This window comes from Dermacentor andersoni, chromosome 3 (genome assembly GCF_023375885.2).
Source record: "Dermacentor andersoni chromosome 3, qqDerAnde1_hic_scaffold, whole genome shotgun sequence".
Lineage (NCBI taxonomy): Eukaryota > Metazoa > Arthropoda > Arachnida > Ixodida > Ixodidae > Dermacentor > Dermacentor andersoni.
In genome coordinates, this window is record NC_092816.1 from 170,975,277 (window position 1) to 171,001,122 (window position 25,846).

The 25,846-nt window shown below is 48.5% G+C and overlaps 1 protein-coding gene across 1 annotated transcript in view; it reads right to left on the bottom strand.

Moving 5' to 3' along the window:
* The window catches only part of LOC126524468 (pancreatic alpha-amylase-like), a 44,456-nt gene extending 19,434 nt beyond the window's left edge, over positions 1–25,022 (bottom strand). Inside the window, exons 1-4 of the mRNA XM_050172781.3 lie at positions 24,559–25,022; positions 21,315–21,472; positions 12,208–12,397; positions 9,125–9,446 (exon numbers count right to left, since the gene is read on the bottom strand). Coding sequence (XP_050028738.2) covers positions 9,125–9,446; positions 12,208–12,397; positions 21,315–21,472; positions 24,559–24,822 — 934 coding nt within the window. The 5' untranslated portion in view covers positions 24,823–25,022. The remainder of the gene's footprint in view (positions 1–9,124; positions 9,447–12,207; positions 12,398–21,314; positions 21,473–24,558) is intronic.
* Positions 25,023–25,846: the final 824 nt, after the last annotated feature.

Here is a 25,846-nt window from a genome sequence, read left to right on the forward strand (position 1 = left end):
TACTCCTTGATTCCACAATGCCTTTATGCTGGTATCTCTACTGAATCAAATGTCTTTTCATAACCTATGAAAGCCGTACAGACAGGTTGATAGTACTCCGCAGATTTCTCGATTACCTGATTAATGACATGGATGTTACTCATTGTAGAGGATTCCTTTCTAAAGCCAGCCTGTTCTCTTATGTGAGTGAAGCCAAGTGTATTGGTCTCATTGTATTGGAAATTACCTTAGTGAATATTTTATACAACACTGAAAGTAAGCTGATGGGCGTATGATTTTTCGATTGTTTAACGGGTACCTTTTTGTAGATTAGTATACTGATGGTATTCTCCCAGTTTTCTGGAACCCTTGAAGTCCTGAGACTTTTTGTGTAAAGGGCTGCACGCTTTTAAAGCATGATATCTCCTCCATCTTTGATTAAGTCGACTGTTATTTTATCTGATCCTGCCGCTTCTCCGCGGGTCATGTCTTGCAAGGCCATTGTATCTGCGTCGCTGGTTATGGAGGGAGCCTCTGTATCCTGTTCGTTGCTACTTCGAATGGCGGTAGCTTGGCTGCTCTTGGTACTGTAAAGGTCAGTATAGAATTCTTCTGCTGTTTTTACTATATCTTCGAATTTGCTGATGATATTACCGTGCTTCTGTTTCAGTGCATACATCTTGCCTTGTCCTATCCCATTTTTTCACCCACTCATTTCATACTGCGTTCAGTTCTTCTGCTTCCTCAGTCTTCCTCGCGTTATAATTTCCAATGTGCCGTACTTTCTCCTTGTTGATCAGTTTTTATAGTTCCGCGAATATTATCTGATTTCTTGAGTTGGACACCTTCATGCTTTCTTGTTTGTTTACTAGGTCCCTTGCTTGGGAGAGCTACCTACTGGTTCCCTTGGCGCCTTACCTCCCACTTCACTTACTGTTTCTGAGGCTAGTCTGGTTACGGTTTCATTCATCACCTCTATGTCATTTTCATCTCTCTGTTCTAAAGCTGAGTATTTATTTGCAAGTACCAGCGTGGACTGATCCGATTTCACCCTTACTGCGCCTAAGTTTGTCTGTTTATTCTTAAGTAATTTCACGCATTCTCTCTCTATATTCAGCAACATCCAAGACCCCGCTATGCTATTATCACTGAACTTTACCCTATCTAACACTTCTGCATCCTCCACTATGCTGGGATCGACCGACAGTATGAAATCTATTTCATGCCTTGTTTCTTCATAAGAGATTTTTTATCACCTCTATGTCTTCTTCATCTCTCTGTTCTAAAGCTGCATATTTATTTACAAGTGCCAGCGTGGACTGATCCGATTTCACCCTTACTGCGCCTAAGTTTGCATGTTTCTTCTTAAGTAATTTCACGCATTCTCTCTCTATATTCAGAAACATCCAAGGCCCCGCTATGCTATTATCACTGAACTTTACCCTACCTAACACTTCTGCATCCTCCACTATGCTGGGATCGACCGACAGTATGAAATCTATTTCATTCCTTGTTTCTTCATTAGAGATTTTTCAGTTCCACTTCCTGTTGGTACGCTTCTTGAAAAAGGTATTCATTATTCGCAGCTTATTTCTTTCCGCGAATTCTGCAAACATCTCTCCTCTAGTGCTCCTAGAACCTACGCCGTAGTTGCCAAATGCTTGTTCACCAGCCTGCTTTTCACAACTTGTGCATTGAAGACTAAAGAATACTGTGTTTTCACTTGTTTCATCGCTAATTCAATGTCCTCATACAGCTGTCCTATCTCTTCATCATCATGAATAGAGGTTGGAGCGTAGGCTTACACTACCTTGATTATGTGCCTCTTATTTAGCTTTCATACGACAAATGCCAGCCTCTCATTAATGCTGTGGAATTCCTCAATGTTGCCCAAAATGTCCTTATCGATTAGAAGTCCTACCCCGTACAGTTCCTTATTTGGAAATCCTCTCTCCCGGAGGACGCGGCCGTTAGTCAGCACTATATCAGCCTCACCAGTTCTGACCTCCCTAAGGCCAGTGATATAACAAACAATGCCTGATAGTACCTCCAGCATACCTGTTAAGCTTGCTTCCCTCCAGAGGGTTCGTCTGTTGAACGTTGCCAGGTTCAGTTTCCAGTGACGGCCTGTCCTGTTCCCCAGATTCTAAGCACGCGCTGCCGCATCGCACGTCTGGTCGCCGCCTTGGTTGGGTGCTCCGCAGCTGCTTCGAACTGAGGGCCATGGGTTAATTACCATGAGTAGTGTCCGAATACTGCACCAGGGAGGCCAATTGCTCTTTTGGTGAGGAAGTGTCTTTTGGTGAAGCTTAGTGGGTCTTCCTAATTTAATTGCATCTGGTCTAGAATAGCTCCACTGGCTCTCGGCATTCTTTTTTTCGTTTTTTTTTTGCCGATGTCAGGCGCCACTCCAAGCCCGGAGATCTAGTGTACTGGAGGAGGATTTGAGCTTACGACTTTTAGATTGAAAGACTGATGTTCTACCTCTGCTCCATGCTACCGTTTCAGTTCGTACACTTAAAAAAAGAAGAAGGGGGATTTGAACTCCAGACCATAGCAAGCGAGACAGCTCAGTTATATAACCATAGGAAAAAGAAATCCGAAAATTGAATGCCTCAAGTCATGGCACTCCTGTCAACTGGAATCTCTGAGACTGCAGAACTCAATAACTATCTTCGTGTGCAGTTCTCAGAGAAGCGAGCAGGACAACCGGGACCCGACTGGCCAGAAAACATCTGTACTGGGGTTCGCACGTGCTGACAGTGACGGCGCCTGCAAGTGATTCACACGTGCTAGGTCGCACAGCTGCCGTTGTCGTAGCCACAACACAGATGGGTGCAGCACCGCACTACGAGCCATGTGTACAACCTCAGCCATAGGAGAATATCGCAATCATTCTCTTTCGAACGCTGCGATAGTGTGGTACCACTTGCCATTCAGGCCGACCCACGAGCTCACCCAGGAAAACGCTCGAGCTGCTACTTACACTGTTTACCGTATCACTCTATGTTACGTCAGCTTTCGTCTGACGGAGAGTTTAACGTGTTTGAGGTGAAAGTGTGCTGGCTCTCAATTTAATGGATTTCGATACAGCGCTTCTGGTACGGTTCCTAGGGCAGTAGCGGAGTGAGAATAATAAGGCGATATAATACTGTAACGCGAACGAAGGAATAAAAACTGGAGACTATTTACAAAGTGTGTTTACAAAGGATAATGCGACGCTGGCCTGTGCAGCCGACAGATCGAGAGCCAGAGAGCGTTTATCGTCTTCGTCGGGGCGCCCGCGTGCATCGGCCAGAAGAAACACGCAATATGCATGTATCATTATCCCCGACGGCGGTAGTGCTGTCCCGGTGCGTCTAAATATCGGTGATAACAGGAGATTAATACGGTTTTAGGTGGGAAACATGCACAACGTCAGTGGAATTCGGGGCAGATGAGGCATTGGTACTGACGGACGGTTTTGTACGTAACTGGAGTCACAGCGCGCAGCACTCGATATGGGCCTGTGTACCGAGAGAGGAGTTTTTCTGACAGGCCTACGTGACGAGTCGGGGCCCACAGGAGTACCGGAGATCCAGGCGAAAAGTGGACGTCTCTGTGTTGGCGATCGTGCAAACGCCGTTGCTTCTCTTGCGAGGTCAGCAGGCGAGCGCGGGCAATTTCGCGGGCTTGGGCTGCCCTGGTAACGGCGTCAAGTGCCTACTCACTGGTCTCTGCTGCGGGGGATAGGAGGGATGCGTCCAGTGGCAATGTAAGTTCTTGGCCGAGCAACAGAAAGAGCGGGGAATAACCGGTAGTGCCGTGACGCGAAGAATAATATGCAAAAGTGACATAGGGTAGGGCAAGGTCCCAATCAATGTGGTCGGACCAGGCGTACTTTGCAACCATGCATGTTAGGGTACAATTCAGACGCTCCGTGAGACCATTAGTCTGTGGATGGTAAGATGTAGTCAGCTTCTACTTGGTTGAGCAGGAGTGCAGGATGTCGGCGATGACTTTAGAAAATGTCCGACCACGGTCAGTGAGCAATTGGTGTGGAGCGCCATGCTCCAGAACCCCGTCGCGTCAAGCAAAATCGGCGACATCTGTGGCGCAGCTTGTTGGAAGTGCTCTGGTAATGGCGTAGCGCGTGGCGTAATCTGTTGCCACAGCGACCCACTTGTTGCCAGATGTGGATAGAGGGAAACGGCCAAGTAGGTCCAAGACAACGCGAAAGAACGGCTCCGAAGGAATGTCGAACGGTTGAAGGCACCCGGTATGGAGCGCCGATGGTGTTTTTCGGCGCTGGCATTTCTCACACGCCGCAACGTATTTCCGGAAGGAGCGGGCAAGATCTGGCCGAAAAAAACGTCGGCGATTCCGGTCGGAGATGCGGGAGACGCCAAGGTGACTTGCCGTTGGCAAATCATGAAGTTCTTGGAGAACAGCTGACCAGAGTTGCATAGGAAATATGAGCAGTAAGGCAGGACCGTCGGGGTGTACATTGTCGCAATATAATACGCCATCGCCTAGAACAAACAGGTGAAGGGACGAATCACAAGACGAACATTCCAAGCCATCAATGATGGCGCGCAAGGCGGCACCACGGCGTTGCTCGGTGGCAACCTGTAGCAGCTGAGAAACAGAGAAAACACGAGCGTCGGCATCGGCGTCAGGGTTGGCGGGTGGGTCCTCCACTGGATAGCGTGATAAACAGTCTGCGTCTTGATGTAATCGGCCCGACTTGTACATTACTGCATAACAAATTATTGCAGCCGCAGAGCCCAGCGACCAAGCCGGCCGGTAGGATCCTTGAGTGAGGAAAGCCAGCAGAGCCCGTGGTGGTCCGCGATCACAGAAAGGGCGTGCCATACAAGTACGGGCGGAATTTGGAAACCGCCCAGACGAGAGCCAGGCATTCTTGATCTGTAATCGAATAGTTGCGCGCCGCTGCTGTGAGGAGGCGGCTACCGTAGGCGATAACACGATCTTGACCCTGTTGCGCTGGGCTAAGATGGCTCTGATACTGTGAGGACTGGCATCGGCACATAACTCTGTAGGAGAGGACGGGTCAAAGTGGGCCAGTATAGGTGGCGTGGTCAGAATGTTGGTGAGCTGGGCACAGGCGGCAGTTTGCGCGTGGCCCCACGTAAACGGCACGTCCTTCTTCAGAAGATCAGTAAGCAGTCGTGAAATTGCTGCAAAGTTTTAACGAAGCACCTGAAGTAGCAGCAGAGTCCCAGAAAACTTCGGACGTTTTTGACAGACTGAGGTACAGGAAAAGACCTGACAGCCAGAATTTTCTCCGGGTCTGGTTGAATACCGGAAGCGTCGACGAGGTGGCCCAGCACTGTAACTCCCGACGACGGAAGTGACACTTCGATGACTTTAGTTGCAGCCCAGCCTCGCAGAAGACTTGAAAAACAGCTGATAAGCGCTGAAGGCGTGTCTCAAATGTAGGTGAAAATACGAGAACGTCGTCTAGGTAGCAGAGGTATGTTGACCATTTGAACCCTTCAAGTAAAGGGTCCATCATACGTTCGAACGTTGCTGGGGCATTGCATAGACCCAATAACATAACTTTTAATTGATATAGGCCATCAGGGGTGGCCAACGCGGTCTTCTCTTGGTCCTTTTCATCCACAGAAATTTGCGAATAACCAGACCGAAGGTCTATTGATGAAAAGTATTTGGCACCGTGGAGACAATCGAGGGCGTCGTCAATGCGAGGCAAGGGGTAGACGTCTTTTTTGGTAATGTGGTTTAGATGACGGCAATCTACGCAGAAATGCCATGTGCCATCTTTCTTTTTAACAAGTACCATGGGCGACGCCAAGGGCCCGACGAAGGTTCAACAAGACCTTTGTCAAGCATCTTGTTCACTTCATCGTGAATAACCTTACGCTCTGAAGCAGAAACTCGGTATGCCCGGCGATGCATCGGATTGGCATCCCGAGTATTTATGTGGTGATAATCAATTGAAGTCTGGCCCAATTGGCGATTGTTGAGGTCGAAGATGTCGTGGTGGGAACCCAAAAGGCGGCACAGAGCTGCTGCCTGTTCAGGCAATATGTCCGCAGCAATCACGGGACGACATGTTCGGTCAGGGCAAATAGCATCCTGTGGACATGTTCAAGAACCTGAGGAGACGTAAACTGAAAACGTCTTGACGTGGTCATCTCCTACAGCACGCAGCGTTGCAACCGATACGCCTTGGGGTAGTACTTCCTTTGTGAGGGCGAAAGTGACGTCGGGGAGGCATGTCCGGTTATCGGCGACGGTGACAAAGGAGTGGGGCACAGTGATATTGCGCATCAAAAGGACATCAGGAACAGGTGTGGCTACGTAATCACCATCGGGCACAGCAAAAGATGACAGCAAATCGACAAAAGTCAAGGCTTTAGGCGGCAGGCGGACGAAGGCGGTCGTACTGAAGTTGCTCGGCACGAATATGAACGAGTAGAGGAAGTTCGAGGCAAAGGGTACCTGCAGAGCAGTCGATCAAAGCTGAATGTGCCGTAAGAAAGTCGAGTCCAAGGATTAGGCCATGGGTACAATTTGCCAGCACTGTAAAAAGAACAGGAATGTGGCGGCTGGCGATACTGATACGGGAAATACACATTCCAGTGCTACAATCGGCCACACGTACGGCTCGAGTAGTAGGAGGCGCGAGAACCTTCCTCAGGCGACGACGGAGGTTACAATTCATTAGGGACACCTGGGCTCCAGTATCTATTAGCGCCGTCAAAGGGACACCGTCTACGCGAACGTCAAGTAAGTTCTGGTTCGTTGGGAGAGTAAATGGAGGATACTAGACGACAAAGATAATGCAGCACCACTTCCAGGAGCTGCATGGTGTAGTTTTCCGTCCGGGAGGGCCCATAATTGGCCGGCGATGAATAGCGGCGTGGCTGGGGCGACGGGGACCGACGGCGCTGAGGTGATGGCGAGCGAGCACGACGACTGTCATCGAGGGATACGCCTGAGGCAGGAGGCATACGGCGAGGCGCTGGCCAGTCCAGCCGACAACTCGAGAGCCAAAGAGCGTTTGTCGTGTTCATCGGGGGGCCCGCGTGCATCGGCCACAAGAAACACGCAATATGCATGTATCAATATAATAATAGTGAGCAATTGCTACGCACTCATCGCTCTGCTCAAGGCACAGCTACCACGCATACGGAATTTCCTTAACGTGTCTCTAAGTCTATAGTGAAAGACGTTGGGCCAATAATTATGCGCGTTGAGCACGAGTAGTCGGATATCTATTAGGATTCACGCGATCATCAGCGATTACACTGAAATGTACAATTAGTCATGTATAAATAGCCGACGTAATTGCTCCGAAGATTAAATTGTGAAGTACGACGACTATGCTTACCGATATCGTCCTACTTTGAATGGAGCTTGTTTTTCTCGGCACATGACGCCAAGCAGAGAGTTAGGTTTGCGAGTCGCAGCTTTGTAACTGCCTGGTTCTTCACTGTCGCTACATCGTCACAATGTGCTTGACTACACAGAAAGCTTAAAAATTCAAGAAATATCAGGACATCTGGCTCTGCACTTTTTACCATACATTCAAGACATTAATAATTGGCTATGTGAAAAACAAACTTGAAGCGTGACATACGCAGGTATCTGCAGGTTTCAATAAACACGAAACTGTATCCCGCCTCAACCCCTCACTGAGAGTGGAGCTACAGATCTGTATTTTCAATGAATCTTTCCGGGGAGGAAAGGTTCGCAACTTAAGTAGCAGTAAAACCTGGGATAAGGTATGAGCGCCGTATTTTCGGCTCTTCTTCCTGTGTTTCACATGCGGGTGCACTAGAGTAGGATTTTGTTTATCGAAAGGCTATCATTCAGCTGCTTAGCAAAGCTAAGCGACGAGACTGCGCCTGAAAACAAGTGTAACACAGCGCAGTATGTGAAGATCCCTCGCTAATAATTTCATAATGTGAAAACCTTGTTAGCCTACTTCTCCCACTGTGCTGTTTGTATCTTCCAGTCTCTTTACTCCGGCGGTCATACTCATAAATAAAAAGTCCCAGTTTCGCCAGAAAGGCGAAACATCGATTGCAATAGCAAATTAGTTGACAGCTATACGAAGTAAGCATAGCAGGTTTATCGTCCGTAGAACTTCTGGACGTTGGTATAATAAGTAAACTAACGTACATGGTCTCACGCGCGCACAAGCAAACGAACACATCTGGCTCGATGACCACGAAAACTCGCTGTCAAAACGCTGCAGTGAGGAAGCACGCCAGCAGCTGCGAGCGAATTGACTTTCCTGCAGCCGCTCGCATCAACGCGAACTAAGTCGCGAAAACGGTGCAGCGCGGACTCTCTACCCGTCACAGATGGCTTTCAAGATGCAGCGATCCCGCCGGGCGCGTCGATGGCGGGGCCTAAAGCTCGGGCCGCCTGATTAAAACGCTACCTCCTTCCCTAGCCTCCCCCCAAAGCCTTGTGGGCGTCGGAAGGATGCGTACTTGATCCCCGCTTTCGTCGGTTCAGTGCGCGAGATTCAGCGGCGATCGCCAGATCACCTCACACGCTTTCACTCGCTCATACAGAGTACGGCGCGCGGCGACTATATTATTGCCCTTGGACGTTATCAAGAACATTACGGCTACGCCGACACCTACGGCATAAATGCACCTCGAGTGTCCCATATAATAGTTATCGCAATAAAAAAAGATTTCAGTGACGACACGATTTATATATGCTTGGCGCCTTAAAGATCATGGTAAAGATTGATAGTAGCTTTTCATGATCATCTTATAGATCCTGGAAAAGATTTATAGTAGCTTTTTCATCATTATCGCTGTTGTGTAGTAAACAAGCACACGTCATGGCAATTTGTTAAATGTTCACTGAGCCTGATTCAATGCCAGATTTTGCACGTTTGTTGCTAAAATTGCACCGTATTCCCTAAATTCAAACATAAATGTGCAGCGCACATAAGACACTCATATGCTACCCTTAATTGCCTGTAGAATATCTTCCAGTTCGCCTGCAAATAGATGTTGCTGAGTTACTCTATTTTAACATTACGCAATCTATATGTATTTACACAGTTCCTACTTGGCTGTCTTTAGGTCTTTTTGTTAGATTCACAAATCCCAAACTAGAAAATAGTAGCGTGCGTCCACTCTCCATTTACCGAGCTTAGCTCCGTAAAGGAACTCGGTCACTCTGCCAAGGCGGTGATACTCCCAACGGGTGACCGGCTCGCCGTGACCCAAGTCGATCACCTCCTGGTAGATAAAGGGCTTGGTTCCCGGGGCAAAGAACTGTGTATTGAGGTCATCAAGCGTAGCGTAGATGGCTTGGAGGTCAGCAGGCCACATGTGTTTGGCGGCGTCGACGCGGAATCCAGCCACGCCAAACTCGATGAGTTGATTCAAGAACTCAGCAACCTTGGCTCGGACGTGCTCTCTACCATGGTCCAAGTCTCGGAGCCCTACCAGTTCGCAGTTGCGCACCTGCGCGAACATTCATAGGCAAATACAAACACTGGAAAGGCCCTGCGACTTCCTAGGATAAGTTCAAAAAATCACGGCATTTAATGGTATCCGAAGGAATACTCTCTGAGCGTACTCCAAATTCGATATCCTGACGTCTTGAAAACACCGGCAGAGGGAGAAAGCCGTCGTATTAATATTGATTTTACTAAAGCATTTGATTCCATCCTTCACTCGGTTCTACTTGATAAGCTTAAAACCTATGGTATTCGAGGGCACTGTGGAATCCTTATAAAATCTTATCTTGATAATCGCTGTCAATATGTTGAAATAAACAGCAGCCGCTCAAATTTGAAACATATCACCAGAGGTGTTCCTCAGTGTAGTATTCTTGGCCCGTTCTTGTTTATCGTATATATAAATGACTTAGTAAATATCTATAAAGATGCGAAATACGTAATGTACGCAGACGATGCCAGTATATTTTTTTCATCACCTGACTCTAGTAGCCTTGAGAATTTAGATTTGAGCCTTTAGGCCCAAATCTAAGCAAATAATCAGTTCCATCAACCTTGTTTATGACGATGTAAACATAGAAATTGTAGATAGTTTTAAAATACTTGGAGGTATTTTCACACAAAATATGCTTTGGGACATGCACATAGAGTCGATATGGGCAAATTATCTCGTGTAGTTGGCATGATGGTGCGGCTAAGACCTCTTTTACCTTACAGAATCAAGGTTCTTGTTTATAACACCCTATTTTTTGCTACCCTTTATTACTGTCTGCTCGTGTGGGGTACCACATCACGTACGAATCTAGAAAAGATACATATACTTCAGAAACTTTTTTTGCGAGTACTATTTAACCTGCCTTACAATACCCGCACATCAGACTTATTTCCGAAAGCAAATAAAATACCCGTGTTTAACCTTTATGATTACAAGTTAAGTCAAGCTTTCAAACGGGAGGTAAAAGAGAACTTAAGTTTTCTTCGTGAGTTATCTAATCTCACCAGGAACGCACATTCTTACATCACAAGATGTACGGAACAGTGGAAGGTAGTCATTCCGCGTGCCAATTATTCTACACAAAAGATATCATACACACTACCAACACATTTAAATTTGTTTCTGAAATCAAGTCTTGGTAATTATATAACTGACGTGCGAGCTTTACGGGAACATGTTGTCACTCAATCTTTCCTAAATAATTGAAGAGCGTTTTTCAGGTAATTTGTGTTCTTGCGTTTATTTTTGTGCATATTTCACATGTAGTCAGTTGCTATGCACATATATCTCCTGTTCAATCGCTGTTTGCCTTGTAAAGGAAGCTGCGGGTTCTAGTCAAGTCGCTTGCCTCTAAAGCGACTTTTACCTGCAGTCTCCTCCATCACTGATGGAAATAAAGAAGTGATTATTATTTATATAAGAAGGACGTAACAGGCAATTGTGGTTTGAAATAATCACAAAGCATTGTCAAGAACTGGCAACTGTAACAGAAGCGTTCCTGTACTGATTCCTCTGCTGTCGCTACACTACCATTTTAGCCAAGTGCAAAAGTAAACGGAAGATGGTAATAAATGGCACAAAAATACCTTTACACCTAATTATTGTTAGGTTTACTAAATAACAACACATCAACTCACAAAGAAAGGCCATGGAGAAAACAAAGCTATTTTCTTGTTCTAGTGAACAATTATTTCTTCTAATTGGTAAACTACTTGAAAAATTATTACTTAACTCATAGCGAGGTGAAAACAACTAAGAATGCTTTTACACACCACTGCCGCTTTCGTAACTATCGTTCGTGCTGCGAAGCATGAATTCTACTAACTTACCTATTTCTCTCCTTACCCGCCGTGGTTGCTCAGTGGCTATGGTGTTGGGCTGCTGAGCACGAGGTCGCGGGATCGAATCCCGGCCACGGCGGCCGCATTTCGATGGGGGCGAAATGCGAAAACACCCGTGTACTTAGATTTAGGTGCACGTTAAAGAACCTCAGGTGGTCGAAATTTCCGGAGTCCCCCACTACGGCGTGCCTCATAATCAGAAAGTGGTTTTGGCACGTAAAACCCCATAATTTAATTTTTTTTTTATTTCTCTCCTTTTCGCATGTATAAGCAGCTGCATGACATTCCTGATATGTAAAATGATAAGGACACGGCACACCTACTTTGCACTAGAATGCCAAATTGCGTTCATTATCGTGAAAAAGAATTGGAGCGAGGTGCAATTATTGTAGTGATCAACTCGCACGTTTGTTCACATTCCAGATTCTTGCTGACCCTCTGCATAGATAAGCATATCCGAGTGTTTTATGCTGTTCTGCCATATACGCTGCTACAAACACGTGCGCGCACATTTTCGCCTGGCGGACAGGCTCGCATTATCGCAGTAACGACCCTCCCTCCTCTTTTCATATATTTGTCCGAAAATCAACCGAATGTAACGCAAGTGCTGGATTCTTGAATCAGATACTCTGAAATCCAGAAGTATACGTTGCTGGGCTAGTCGTTTCATACTGCAGAGTAGACCATAAATATGATCACTTGGCGCAAACAAGGAAGCACGAAAGGGAAGGCACTCCCCTTGTTCCCCTCCCGTCCTTCCTTGTTTGCGCCAAGCGATCATATATATGGTCTACTCAGAGAAATACTCTTGAAGTTTCTTATATACGGATCTGTAGGATATATGAGCTGCAATCGACAGCTGCCGTTAAATGTCATCGGCGAATTCTGAAAAAAGAAAAAACAATGCAGATTCCATAAATTTTTCACACCTGCTGCGCGTCTCCGTAGCTTTCGATGCCGCCAGACTTGGTCCCACATTGTTCTTTCCTGTGGAAGTCATCTGGACCGTACGGTACGGCGGGGTAGCTGAATTCATTGTAATTGAAGGTGCTCCCTGCGGTGCCCTTATTTATCTCTAGGGCGCCAGTCATGTGGTTGATCACGACGTCCACGTACACTCTGTTGGTACAAAAGCGCACAATTATGAATATCCCCCCCCCGCCCCCCTGAGTCGAACAAACGTGCGCAGAAGGCAAATACACATTGCGGAACATTTCTGTATGCGCGAGTACGTGCAGACGCGTTAGTTCTGCTCAGGCTGCTTCGCAAGTGGCTGCAAAAGATAAATATATTTCTGCTTTGATAATTGTGAATAAAGCTAGAGGGCGGGGAGCGGAAGACCTCGATGCTATTGATATGGACAGGCGCTACGAGCTGCGAATGTAGAAAATTCTGGTGTTCAAGTGCACCAGAGACCGGTTCATTTGAAGAGTGTATGCGTAACGCGAATATATCGCTCCGTAGCGCATGTAGGCCTACGCAGGCTGCGTTGGTACTCACACTGCTGGTGCTATGTTTACGCCGTTTTGGTATACCACGCTTTGAGATGTTCACTGAACGAAGGGAATGTTCGTTTGTGATTGCGTATGTTTGTTAACGCGTACTTAAAGCGGAGGTTGGGCCCAAGAGCGAGTGCTTATGCCGCTAGCATCGCGTGCACGAGAGACCTGAAATCGCCTGTCGAAATAAGTGATTTCACTCTGTTGCATGCGAACTGCTTTTAGCTTTTTATAGTGCCACGGTGAAACGCGTCCATTTATGGGAGATAGCGAATGATGATCGCGGGATGCTTCGCTTGCTTGCTTGCTTGCTTCCTATATCATGGCGCGTACCCACTACGGGGGATTGGCCAAGAACACGGCGGTTAAGCGGATGGGTGGAGATAAAAGTTGAGATAAAAATATATATATCAGTGTAAAGTTGAAATTGTACCGGGAATTAGTCGACAAACTAGCTTTAAAATTATCCCTTTTCCCAAAGACAAGCGTGCGCTTTATGAAAGGATGGCGAATTGGAAGTTCATAAATTTTATTCAATTTCTAATTGCAATTCCTTTTTATTTCTTTTCTGAAACAAAAGAAGTGTGAAGTAGGACACAATTTGGCCCAACGTGAGCGGGCTCTTCTGTAAACCGTCCAGTATTGCCTATCATTTCCCCCGTTGCAGACAATGGCCACCGGGCGAGTCAGTCGGAGTTCCGATGGTGAAAACGTTAGAGACGGGTGACATGAACGACGTTAGTTTTAATAGAGCGGCGGCCAGTGGACGTGAGGTGAGATATCAGGTACGTTACATCACTGAGACGTGGCAGAGCCACAAAGAGTCCGGTGTAGGGGACCAGCAACTTTTCATATATACTGCGCTTGCGGAGTGACGTCCACAGCTACACTAAAGCCCCGACCAGACGTGCGCGCTGGTACGCGGCCGCACGCGCGGCACCGCGTCTGAGCGCGTAAGGCGTCAGGACCGGAGGCTGCATCGCATGTCGATGCGCGGTGGCGTGGAGACTTTCACGTCTAGGTTTTTCGCGCCCGCACCGGAGAGGCCGCTCGCGTCACCCGCCCGGCGCGCCTCACGTGACCACGGCGTACTAACGTGATTTCCGGAACGATTCTTCGCGCTGCGTGCAGGCAAGCCCGGGCAACTGCGTGCGTTGTGATCTGACTTCCACGAGGGTTTTGGTATTTTATGATGGCGGCCGCTGAAGCCTTCAGCGGCTGCACTAATAACGAAATGTTCATCGCCGAAGTTCGGGACCTGACACAGCGTGCAGCACGCGTAAGGCAGAAAGGCACAGAGCACGCGAATGATGCTATGCCGATGCTGCTGCAGGTGCATGCGAGTTCACAATTCCCAGTATTAAGTCGCAGTTGAGCTGACTGAACCACTAGGACTCCTGCAATATCTTTCTTTTAAATACAAAAAACTAATTTAAGGTTAGAACTTATTGGGGGTGTTTTGTTGCACTCTTTAGCACATTGCTTAACGTGACTGTTAAGCGAAGGCTGGACTGCCTTGAACGCAGTTACCTAGCAACACTGCGCCGCTTCGACAAAACACGCGGCGATGCCCGGCAACTCCTGCATCGTTTGGGTGCGTGCCCTATTCCGCAGCCGGGCGCGACGCGACGTCGAGTGAGCGTGGCGCGTGAGGACGTGTTCCGACGCTTACGCCTGGTTGGAGATTAAGTCGCCTTTGGTACGCGATATGCGCTGACGATGCTCGTGATAACGAGTTTTGGAGCGAGCGGTCTCGTAAAGGAAAAATACGGAGGAGAGAAATATGCCGGGCCTTTTCGGTGTGGCAGAGCGTTTTGGTAAAGGAAGGTTTCGTCCTTTTGGGAAACTGGCAGATTAAAATTAAGTGCGACACGTGGTTGGTGGATGCAGAGAAGATAAAAAAGTGCTGTATCCGGTGGACCCAAGCCGTGCAATATTGTATGCTAAACTTATGAAAAGCAAATAAATGTCCCAGTCTTTCTATTTGGAATCGACGCGCATCGAAACCGTGTTGACCGAAGTCCTACCAACCCATTCAGTGAGATCTTTAGCCTGCGGGTGGTACGAAGTGGCATTACGATAGTGAGACGCACAAAGAGGAAGCAGTTCCTCGACAGCATCGTCAACAAGTTGCCGTGCACGATCAGTGATGGCGACATGAGGGGATCCATTGCGTAAAATTATGAACGGCAGCAAGAAATATGGGAAATCAGCGGTGGTTGCTGCAGGAATTCTGTCAGGTAGTCAGCTTAGACTATAGTCCATCGGTTGCTATTTGTGAATTGCGTAGTATGGCCGAACAGGGCAACACCAACCATCTAAGCGGTGAAATAGGGGGTGCGACGGGATGGAGAAGTCCCGGCGAGCCGCTAGTGGGACTTTTGTAGCGCACACATAGTTCACAGCTAGTAAGGTACGTAGTCGCACGTATATTGGGAAGTTCGTCTTTTACGAGGAAGCGGGGTTGAAAAAAAAGGAGCCAAGCTGCTATCGATGAGTTGCCCTGCTTGGTAAGTGGCGAGGTGGGGAAACGGAGGGTGAATAGCGGCGAGATATTCTAGGAAATTGTCGGTATCGCGCTCCGTTTTAGGAAAGTGACGCTGAGAAAGACACTCAGCGCCAGCGTGACGGCGACCGTTTTGTGGCATACCTCAGTCGTATTGTCGAAATCGTCAGCACCAACGAGCAAGACGACCGGACAGGAAGAGCGCGGACAAGTTTTGCGATGACTGTCTGAGACTACTATTAACAAGCAATACGAAGCAAAACGATACTACTTAGCCATTAAGGGTCACTAGACCTTCGGCGATAATCACTGTTACGTGCGATTATTCATTAGCAAGAGTACAACTCAATACCGCCAGTACTCCAAGCACCAACTTTTACTATAAACTTCGGGCCCAGCACCAATTAAAAAAGCCATAGAATCTTGCGTCAGACGCATTGAAGGACCTCTTACATTAATCACGCACTGCAATCTTCCATAGTGTTCAAAGATAACCCGAACCGCAACGTCCTTCGTTATAATATTGAACATACTTGTTTCTCACAAGTGGTCTACGGTGCAGAGTTTCTAGCAAAATGTTATACTTCAGATGCTGGCTAAGATAACTTCTGCAATATACAACACGCCAATCGTAGTCGTAAGCACAAATCCAATTAGTGAAATATTGTCGATAACAGTACTCGCAAACTCTCGTCTGCACTGCGCCAAGGCTATGAAATATGGTCAGTACGGTTAGTCGGAAATCTGAGTATTTTAAATTTATCCGATAGCCGTTCCACAAACGCGCAGTATACTCGTCGTCTCCTGCTGTAACGCCTGGCTCAGGAATAAGCGTATGCTAGACGGAGCTCATCACCTGAACTCGTTTCCTGCAGCAACAGCCTTCCACGCATCAATCTATTGCGTTGCGCTAGTGTTCCGTCTCATCAGAGCCCGAATGTTGGGCACAGATGCTTGGAGACTGGATGTTCTAGCGAGCAAAGGAACCTTGAAGCGAAGACAAGTCGCAAGGACGGTGTGCTTAGCTATGCACTGTGACGACCCCAAATGTGGGGTGCAAAGGTTCGTGTTCTCAATGTTTTAATGGTTCTCTTAGGCGGAGCCTCCGAGAACCCAATTGAGGACAAAGCCGTTGGTTGGAACACACACACAAAGACTTTAATCAAAAATAAAAAAGGCAAAAAGCAAACGGACCGAAACAGAAAGCATGCACAAAATAAACATTCAAGAAAACATAGCAGTAAGGAACACACTTAGGGCTTTAGCGAGGGTGCGAGTCCGGGCTTGCCACGAGGGCGGGGACGCGTCGCAGTCTCGACGCGGCAACGCGGCGACGAGCTGGCAGAAGGAGAGGCGCCGGTCTCACCAAAGGTCGTGGCGTAGGTTGACCGACCGGGCGCCGGGAGCGCGCCAGCTCTGGCGAGGCGAGGTAACGCTGGCGGCTGGGTGGACGGCGGCGGCGTTCTGGCCGGGCAGAGAGCTCGGGCCCGTAGCCCGACTGCTCCCCTCTCGCCCACGGCGCGGAAGCTCGAACGCCGGCCTCGGGCAGCAGGCGGCACGGCAGACGGGGGTGGCGTTCTGGCCGGGCAGCTGTCGTAGAACTCGGGCCCGAAGCCCGACTGTTCTCGTCCTGCCCACTGGCGCAAAAGCTCACCGGCCTTGAGGAGCTGACGGCACGCTCAGGTAGACGGGCGACGCACAGGAACAGGTTGGCAGGAGGCCCCGGGCGGGTGAAGTCCTGGTGGGCTCGGGTCCGGAACCCGACGGCCCGTCTTCAACGCCCGCTCCGGTGGTTGACCTCCTCCTGCCGTCGCTTCCTGGGACTCTCCTGGCGTCTCCCCGGCGTCTCCCTGCGTGTCCTCTTGCGTGTCGCCCCCGTCTGCCAGCGCACCACGCTTTTTCTCGTGGTATGGCCGATTTGGCATTTACTGATTGGCTGCCCGAAGCCCCGTGGTCTTTTCTAATTGGTTGCTTTTTTCTTTTTGTTTTTCCTGCGCCGCGCGTTCACGTGCCGGGCGCTCTTCGGCGTCGTCGTTTTCCTCCCTCCAGCTCGGCGCGCGTGCACTCGGCGTCGTCTGCTCTCGACCGTCCCGAGCCCCGCACCACGTCGCGCACCACACATCACATATAAGCCCCTTTTTAAACAAGTTTTTCTGAAGAAAAACTGCCGCTCAGTGCGCGACATAGTTAACAGTACATTCATGGTCTGTCCACGATATTGCGCACCACACTATAGTCATGTTCTACCCACGAGATTGCGCACAACACTACAGTCATTATCTGCGCTCGAGATTGCGCTGTATGGTTTAAACGCACAGTTCACAGAGTGGCACAGTTCACTGAGCATACTACATTACAGGAAAACACAATTCAAAGAAAGCATACCAAGGAAGAAAAAAACCAAAGAAACTAGCATCAAACACTAACAGCGTAGCATTACGATGACATAACCTTGCTAGGGTAACAATAACATCTAGAGGCGTAGGGTTGTAGTTTCCCCTGTATCCTACTCATGTAGTCCGCCCCACGACGTTTCGCACGTTGACCTTCTTGAAGGTCATCGCCAAGCTTAATTGCTTCTGTACCCGGGCCCTCATTTGTTGTGAAGGTAGGTATAGGGGTGTCTGTCTCGCCCTCCTCCACCACGATGCATGATGCTGACTGTGGGGAACTCCCCGGTTCACGCTCTTCATAGCGCTTCAGCATGTTAATATGGAACAGTTTTGTGGTATGTCCCAAGTCCAGCCAGTAATGAAAGTTACTTTTCTTTCCTGTGACCAAGAAAGGGCCCTTCCATTGCATCGACCGTTTGTTGGCCGTCGTTGGAAGCAGGATAAGGGCACGGTCACCAACTTTCAGCTGGCGTATCTTGCTCTTAAGATACGTTCGCTGGCAAGTGTCACAACAGCGTACGTATCTTCTCACTGCTTCTTGGACTCCTGGCCAGTAGAAGGATTCTCGAACACGATCGATCGTTCTCTTGATTCCTTGGTGTCCTGCCATCAGGCTTTCGTGCGCCCAAGTGAGCACTTGGCCACGCAATTTTTGGGGCACTACCACTTGTTGGATCGTTCTGCCCGAGGACAGCCGGCAACAACGATATAGCACTCCCTTTACTACTTCGAATGAGTAGGATGCCAATCGTTTGCCCTGGAACACTTGACCCACTTTGTTCCTGCAAGACTTTAAGGTCTTATCTTCGTTCTGGGCCGTGGTAAGGTCCTGCCTGGTTATTTTCAAGGCGCTGATATTGATAGTGGATGTTTTCGGCTGTTGGTCTCGGCCCTTGATGCCGACCAGCAAAGCATCCGGGGAACGGTCTTCTCCCTTCGTTCTTTCCCCACTTACTATACCACCTTCGATGGGCTTCTTCAGTCTCTTTGTCCAGCTTTTATCTGGATCGTGAGGTTCTCGTGAGCCTGGTACATTTCCGATAATGACATCGTATAGAGGAGCTGTCATACACTTTACAATCGCTGTACCAGAAAAATAAGGTGAATTAATTTCAACCTTGGCCTCGGGAATTTCGATGCTGCTGCCATCCGCCAGGACCAGCTTAGCGGTGGTACCTGTCAGAGCCTTGTCTGGTACGAGGGAACGACGCACAACCAGCGTGTTGCTTCCCGTATCTCGCAAGACTGACGCGGTCTGTCCGAAGACGAAGCCCTTTAGCACTGGCATCTTGCGTGCCACATTCCTCGTGGGAGTCTTCACCGTGCTAACTACGTCTTGTTCAACGACTACTGCGTTTGACTCTTCCAGGCGCTCTTCTGGCGACAATAGGCAAGACGTCCTAGGTGGATCATTTTTCTTGGTGCAGGCTTTGACATCATGCCCGGGCTTACGGCAATACCCGCAGTAAGGTTGCCTCTGCTTAGATCGGCAGTCTGATGCCCCGTGACCCAGTTTTCCACATACGAAGCATCGCATTGGAACTCTCTCAGTCGGGCTTCCGGTTTTCTCCGTAGGGTTACTGCCTTCCGATTTCTGCCGGAACACTAACAAATTGGGCTGTCTCTGAGCCTCTAGGAAATTATCGGCAGCTTCGGCCATGTCATCTAGCTGGCGGTAGCTCTTCTCGCGCAGGAAGAGTCCTAATCGATGATGGCAGTTGTTCAGAAACTGTTCCGTCACCACCAGGTTGCGAAGTGCCAAGTACTCTTTTTCGGTTTTAGACATTTCCACCCACCGATCAAAGAAACTCAGTAGCCTAGTTGCGTACTGCTTTCCAGTTTCGCCATCTTGGGGTTTGCTCTGTCGGAACTTCTCCCGATAGCCTTCTGCCGTAAACCGAAAACGCTGGAGCAACGCCAACTTGGCTTTATCGTAGTCGAGGGAGTCTTCTGGAGACAGACGTCCAAAGACTTTCAGAGCTTCTCCGCTCAAGCATAAACTTAGAGCCGTGGCCCATTTGTCTCTAGGCCATTCTTGTCCGGTGGCGACGCTCTCGAACCTTTTTAAATAGGCATCCAAGTCGTCCCGGCTGTCGTTGAATCCCGGCATCAAACTGTGAGGATTCACGCTGAATGGGGCACTCCCTCCTGGCCCTCGGTCAGCTGTCCTTGCAGCGTCCGTTGCCGCCATTTGGAGGCGCAACTGAAGCGTTCGCTCCTCCAATTCTAGCTGCCGTTGGCTCGTCTCGCCACGATTGCCCTCAGCTTCCGCGACTTTAAGTCGTAACTGTAAATTTTTCTCCTCTAATACAAGTTCCTGCCTTTTAGCCTCGCGCTCCGCTGCTCGCTCTTCTCGCGCCGCAGCCCGCTCTTCTCGCGCACGCTCTTCCTGTTCGTTCAACCATGCCCTCAACTCCGCACCTTCTAGGCCCATGCGTTCGGCTAGCGCTAACAAGTCACGTGTGTTAGCCATAGTTCCTAACCGCTAGAAGAAGGATCCAAACGAACGGCTTTGTCCTGTCGCACGGACGCCAATTTGTGACGACCCCAAATGTGGGGTGCAAAGGTTCGTGTTCTCAATGTTTTAATGGTTCTCTTAGGCGGAGCCTCCGAGAACCCAATTGAGGACAAAGCCGTTGGTTGGAACACACACACAAAGACTTTAATCAAAAATAAAAAAGGCAAAAAGCAAACGGACCGAAACAGAAAGCATGCACAAAATAAACATTCAAGAAAACATAGCAGTAAGGAACACACTTAGGGCTTTAGCGAGGGTGCGAGTCCGGGCTTGCCACGAGGGCGGGGACGCGTCGCAGTCTCGACGCGGCAACGCGGCGACGAGCTGGCAGAAGGAGAGGCGCCGGTCTCACCAAAGGTCGTGGCGTAGGTTGACCGACCGGGCGCCGGGAGCGCGCCAGCTCTGGCGAGGCGAGGTAACGCTGGCGGCTGGGTGGACGGCGGCGGCGTTCTGGCCGGGCAGAGAGCTCGGGCCCGTAGCCCGACTGCTCCCCTCTCGCCCACGGCGCGGAAGCTCGAACGCCGGCCTCGGGCAGCAGGCGGCACGGCAGACGGGGGTGGCGTTCTGGCCGGGCAGCTGTCGTAGAACTCGGGCCCGAAGCCCGACTGTTCTCGTCCTGCCCACTGGCGCAAAAGCTCACCGGCCTTGAGGAGCTGACGGCACGCTCAGGTAGACGGGCGACGCACAGGAACAGGTTGGCAGGAGGCCCCGGGCGGGTGAAGTCCTGGTGGGCTCGGGTCCGGAACCCGACGGCCCGTCTTCAACGCCCGCTCCGGTGGTTGACCTCCTCCTGCCGTCGCTTCCTGGGACTCTCCTGGCGTCTCCCCGGCGTCTCCCTGCGTGTCCTCTTGCGTGTCGCCCCCGTCTGCCAGCGCACCACGCTTTTTCTCGTGGTATGGCCGATTTGGCATTTACTGATTGGCTGCCCGACGCCCCGTGGTCTTTTCTAATTGGTTGCTTTTTTCTTTTTGTTTTTCCTGCGCCGCGCGTTCACGTGCCGGGCGCTCTTCGGCGTCGTCGTTTTCCTCCCTCCAGCTCGGCGCGCGTGCACTCGGCGTCGTCTGCTCTCGACCGTCCCGAGCCCCGCACCACGTCGCGCACCACACATCACAGCACCCACCTGACGCCGGCCCCGTTGCAGCGGCGAACCATGTCACGAAACTGCGTCTCGTTGCCGCTCCGGGTGCCAATTTTGTAACTCACCGGCTGGTACCGCTCGTACCATGGCCGTTTGTCCGTCGCTCCGAAGACGATGCCATGTTCATTCACTGGCGATGTCTGCTTAACGGAAACAGATGGATTACCATCGTCGCGAACATTGGCTATAAAACGAACCACAAGAACACTAAATACTGTGACAGGTGAAGTGATCATTATTGCGTTCTGATAACGACTGAAGAGCACAGGTTTGCAAAGTCGTGGTCCAATGCGGGCTGCAGCAGAGACCCTAGCTTAACGATGGTTTAATCATTGATTACGTGTAACTTTTTTGCCAAACACAGGGACTAGTGCGGGTGCTCTATCGGAGGTCTCGGCATGAGGTATCACCACCTTCGGTTCCTTAGCGGTCATTAAGTGATTGGCAGACGAGCACTTTCACCTGTCGCTTAGTCGAGCAACGAAACCGCGACCTCCTCCTGAGCAGTGAAAGGCGATTACCACTGAGATAGCGACATGGCTTATGAAAGAGATTCTATTATAATCGAGGCCTTTTCCAGCGAATAAAACCAAGGCATTCGAGATCCACTAATACTACTGAACGCCGAACAAATCCACGGCAATGCGCAAATAAGAAGGTGCAATATAGTATACCCTAAAGCCTCTCTCAGCTAAGTTTCGCCAAGTGAAATTTTACTTCCGAATTTTCACGCAAGCGTCCCAATCGCGAGATTCGAGGCGGCCAACGTCCGGGCACGTGTATCTAATAGCAGTTGCAAAACTAGGACTGATTCTGAGCTCGTAGTTTTGAAACCCACGAAAAAAAAAAACAAATTATTGGCGTCGCATGTATCACTTAAAAAAAAAAAAATCTTAAGCGCTTCAACAAAAATGAGCACAGTACGCATGTGCTCTGTCCCTCATTTTGAGAACTAAAATATCACAAATGGCGCTTTACCTTAAAGATAATAGTCAGCGGCACGTGCCTTAAAAATTATTAGGTGTGCGAAAATTGTATTTAAGAAAGGCTGATTATAAAAACCTTACACTTGTAGTTCGCCGATCGGGCGACTACGGTCGCATTCAATCAGCAGCAACACGCTGCCGCCTGCTAAAGCCCACTGATGTAACAACTTATCGTCGTGGCGTGGCTACGCCCTGCTAGTCGCGGGGCGTAGCCACGTAGCCAACATTCTGAAGCACCAGGGTGCTGGATTTATACGAGATACTGCCCTAACATGATGGCAGGCCTTTTACAGTTTTTTTTCTTTAATTAAAAGGCTTCATCTGCCAAAAGAACGAGGCACGCCGTAGCGAGGGCCCCGGATTCATTTAGACCGTCCGGCTTTCTTGAACGTGCACCTAAGGCACGGTACAAGGGAGCGTTTGGATTTCGCCCACATCGAAATTCGGCCGCCGCCGTGGTCACGGTTCTATCCCGCGACCTTGTGCACCCGCCATCGTTACTTAGTGGTTATGTTGATTGGCAGCTAACCAGGAGGTCGCGGCATCAGATCCCGCCCACGACGGCGACATTTCGATGAGGGCGAAATGCGAAAGCACCCGTGTAGTTCGATTTAGGCGGACGTTAAAGTACCCCTGGTGGTCAAGATTTCGCGAGTCCTCCACGACGCCGTGCATCATAATCAGATCGTGGTTTTGGCGCGTAAAATCCAATTTTTTCATTAACTTTAAAGCCACTAGGAAGCCACGGCGAGTACCAACCCCTCGCGAGCGGTTTTAAGGGGAAGCTTAGCTCAGGGGCCCCTATCTAAATACCTGAAACAGGACAAAATGTGTCCCTAGACCACCACTGTGCCGATTTCGACGAGGTTCGTTAGACTTCGAAGATGAAGTTAAGGAATCGTAGCTCTATAGAAAGGAGATTTTTCATTTAGGCCATAGATTCCTTTTGTTCTTGAAATTGTTGAAAATTGCAAAGCAAAAAAAAAAAAAATACGAAACTATCAAACGTAGACCTCAAGTTGACGAATAAAAAGCATATTATATTTCAGCACACCGAATATATATTTCATGTAGAGCTGAAAAAATGAATATAATATTCACCCCTATGAAGTACATTGCTAATTTCTGAATGGATTGTTGCAAAACCTTTTTAAGGATCGCAACAAATGCACATAAGGTGCAAATAATTAAACCCCATTTGTCCGCCTGAGATGCTCTAAGGAATGCATTTTACAGAACTGCGATATTTGTTTTTGGTATGGACTTCCGGATTTGTAAACTTCGTGCTTCTATCTTTTGAAGCTGACCAAATATCGGCAATATTTTTAAAAACTAATCTCCTGTATATCAGAATTTCGTCTCCGACACTCACTAGTATTTGGCTACTTCTCTCAAATGCAACAAATTTGATCAATTTCGTTCAGGGGTTATCTTACAAGAGCATTATTGAGTTTTACGTGTATCTGTATAGGCAGCGTCTGAGTTAGGCTAGAGTTGAAGCTTCCTCTTCAAATTTCTGGCTAAGGCCGGAAACCTGTACCGTGGTTCTCCCAGTTGTGCCAGCTCGTGTTTTGTGCAACATCCAAATTTTGTCACCATTGAACGTTTCTTTCGTGTTTCCTTTGTCCATTCAATGTTTCTTTCATGTTTCCTTTGTTGTGGCTGTTGTTTTGTTTGTTCCTTTCGTTTTTATTATTTTCGTACGGTGCTGACATTTGTATATGCCAACAAGAATTTCGAGACAGTTTTATTGTGAGGCGAGTAAATTATTATAAATAAGAACCTCAGCCCACACCATATAAAGATAGCAATTCAAGACGGCAGGAGAAGAAACACTCTCAAGCATGCATTCACCCGCATACACAAACAAATGCACCGGCCATAGGCCGTCCTTAATCAAGAGCCAGCGGCCGAAACATCTAACATTGTTTAACATGGCCTTCGTGAAATACCAATAGAGTTGCTGGTAACGCTGTTATTTCTCTCTCTCTCTCGCCACAGACACACACACACACACACACACACACACACACACACATATATATATATATATATATATATATATATATATATATATATATATATATATATATATATATATATATATATATATATATATATATATATATATATATATATATATGTATATATATATATATATATATATTACAAAGAAATATTACACGCTCTATGCGCTGGTCCTAGGGCGTCGCCTAATAGAGAGAAGTTGCGCAACTCGCCTGAACACCGCCATAGCCACGCGGGCCAAGGAAAGTTTCGCACTCTTCGGCGATGTCGTCGAATCTCCACTCGAACAAGTGCACGATCACGCTTCGACCGGGAACCGTGTTCGGCTCCTTGTGGCTTTCATGGGCGCAGCGGCAGCAGTCAAACAGCGTAGCCGTCAGCAACAGCAACAGCAACGTCCACATTATTCGTGCGGCGCGTCTCCGTGCAACTGGCCTACTGCAAGCAGAAAAACAAGGACGTGGGGAACAACTCATCTTGTGACGGCCTTCTTTCTTCACGGCAGGCACGTGCGAAGCTTTTTCTTTCTTCCGCAATTCCTGCGCGCCGCGGTTTCACCGTAAGTGTTGGTTTCCTGTGTTAGCGAAGGCCGGGATCAAATATTCCGCGTGCGATTCCGCTCTACCCCGCCCGAGGACTTCCTTCTTTCAAGGGCTGCTGAAGCGTGCCGTTTCGACGCACCGTATTGCTCGTTATACGTGCCTGGCTTATCTCGAAGGGGGTACTCGAGTTATTATCGCGGATTGATTGCCCATGCTTGTCGCGTGATTCAATGATGCACTATAGGTTTCGCGAGTCGGTTAAGCAATAACCCAGCATTTCGCTGCGGAAGATAAACGAGTTTACTGTGTACGAGTGCTGCGCAAAGAAGACACACGTGCACGTGAAACTAACAAGAAAACGACAAAACAATGCCTTAAACTACTGTTTTAATTCTAGGACTATCTATTGACTTTATATTACTTTACAGTTTGTACATATACTTTGTATAATTTTCCCCATAGTGACTACTGTATTGCAGTTTTATGCTTTGTATTTCCTTTAATGTATATATTTTCTGACAGGAGGTCCCCTTTCAGCCACATGCTCTGGGACCTCCTTCTGTATACTTGTGTAAACAGGTAAGTGAACGAACGCGGACCTTGTGCGCTAAGAACTGTTTATTCCTTTTTTTACGGTCACTACACCTTTATACAATTAAAAAAAAGCAAAATATGATGGGAACAATGATACCGTTGAAAAAGATGAGCTTGTACAGCAACAAAAAAAAATGTAAATTAAATTCTGATGTTTTATATGCGAAATCCACGATATGAGTATGAAGGATGCCGTAATGGAAAACTCCGGAATAATTTTGATTGCCCGGTGTTCTTTAACGTGTACCCAATCCACGGAACACGGTTTCTTTCTTTCTTTTTTTCTTTCTTTCTTTCTTTCTTTAATTACACTTTGCTCCCGTCAAAGTACGCTCTCCGCGACCGGGATTTCGTGCGCACCCTC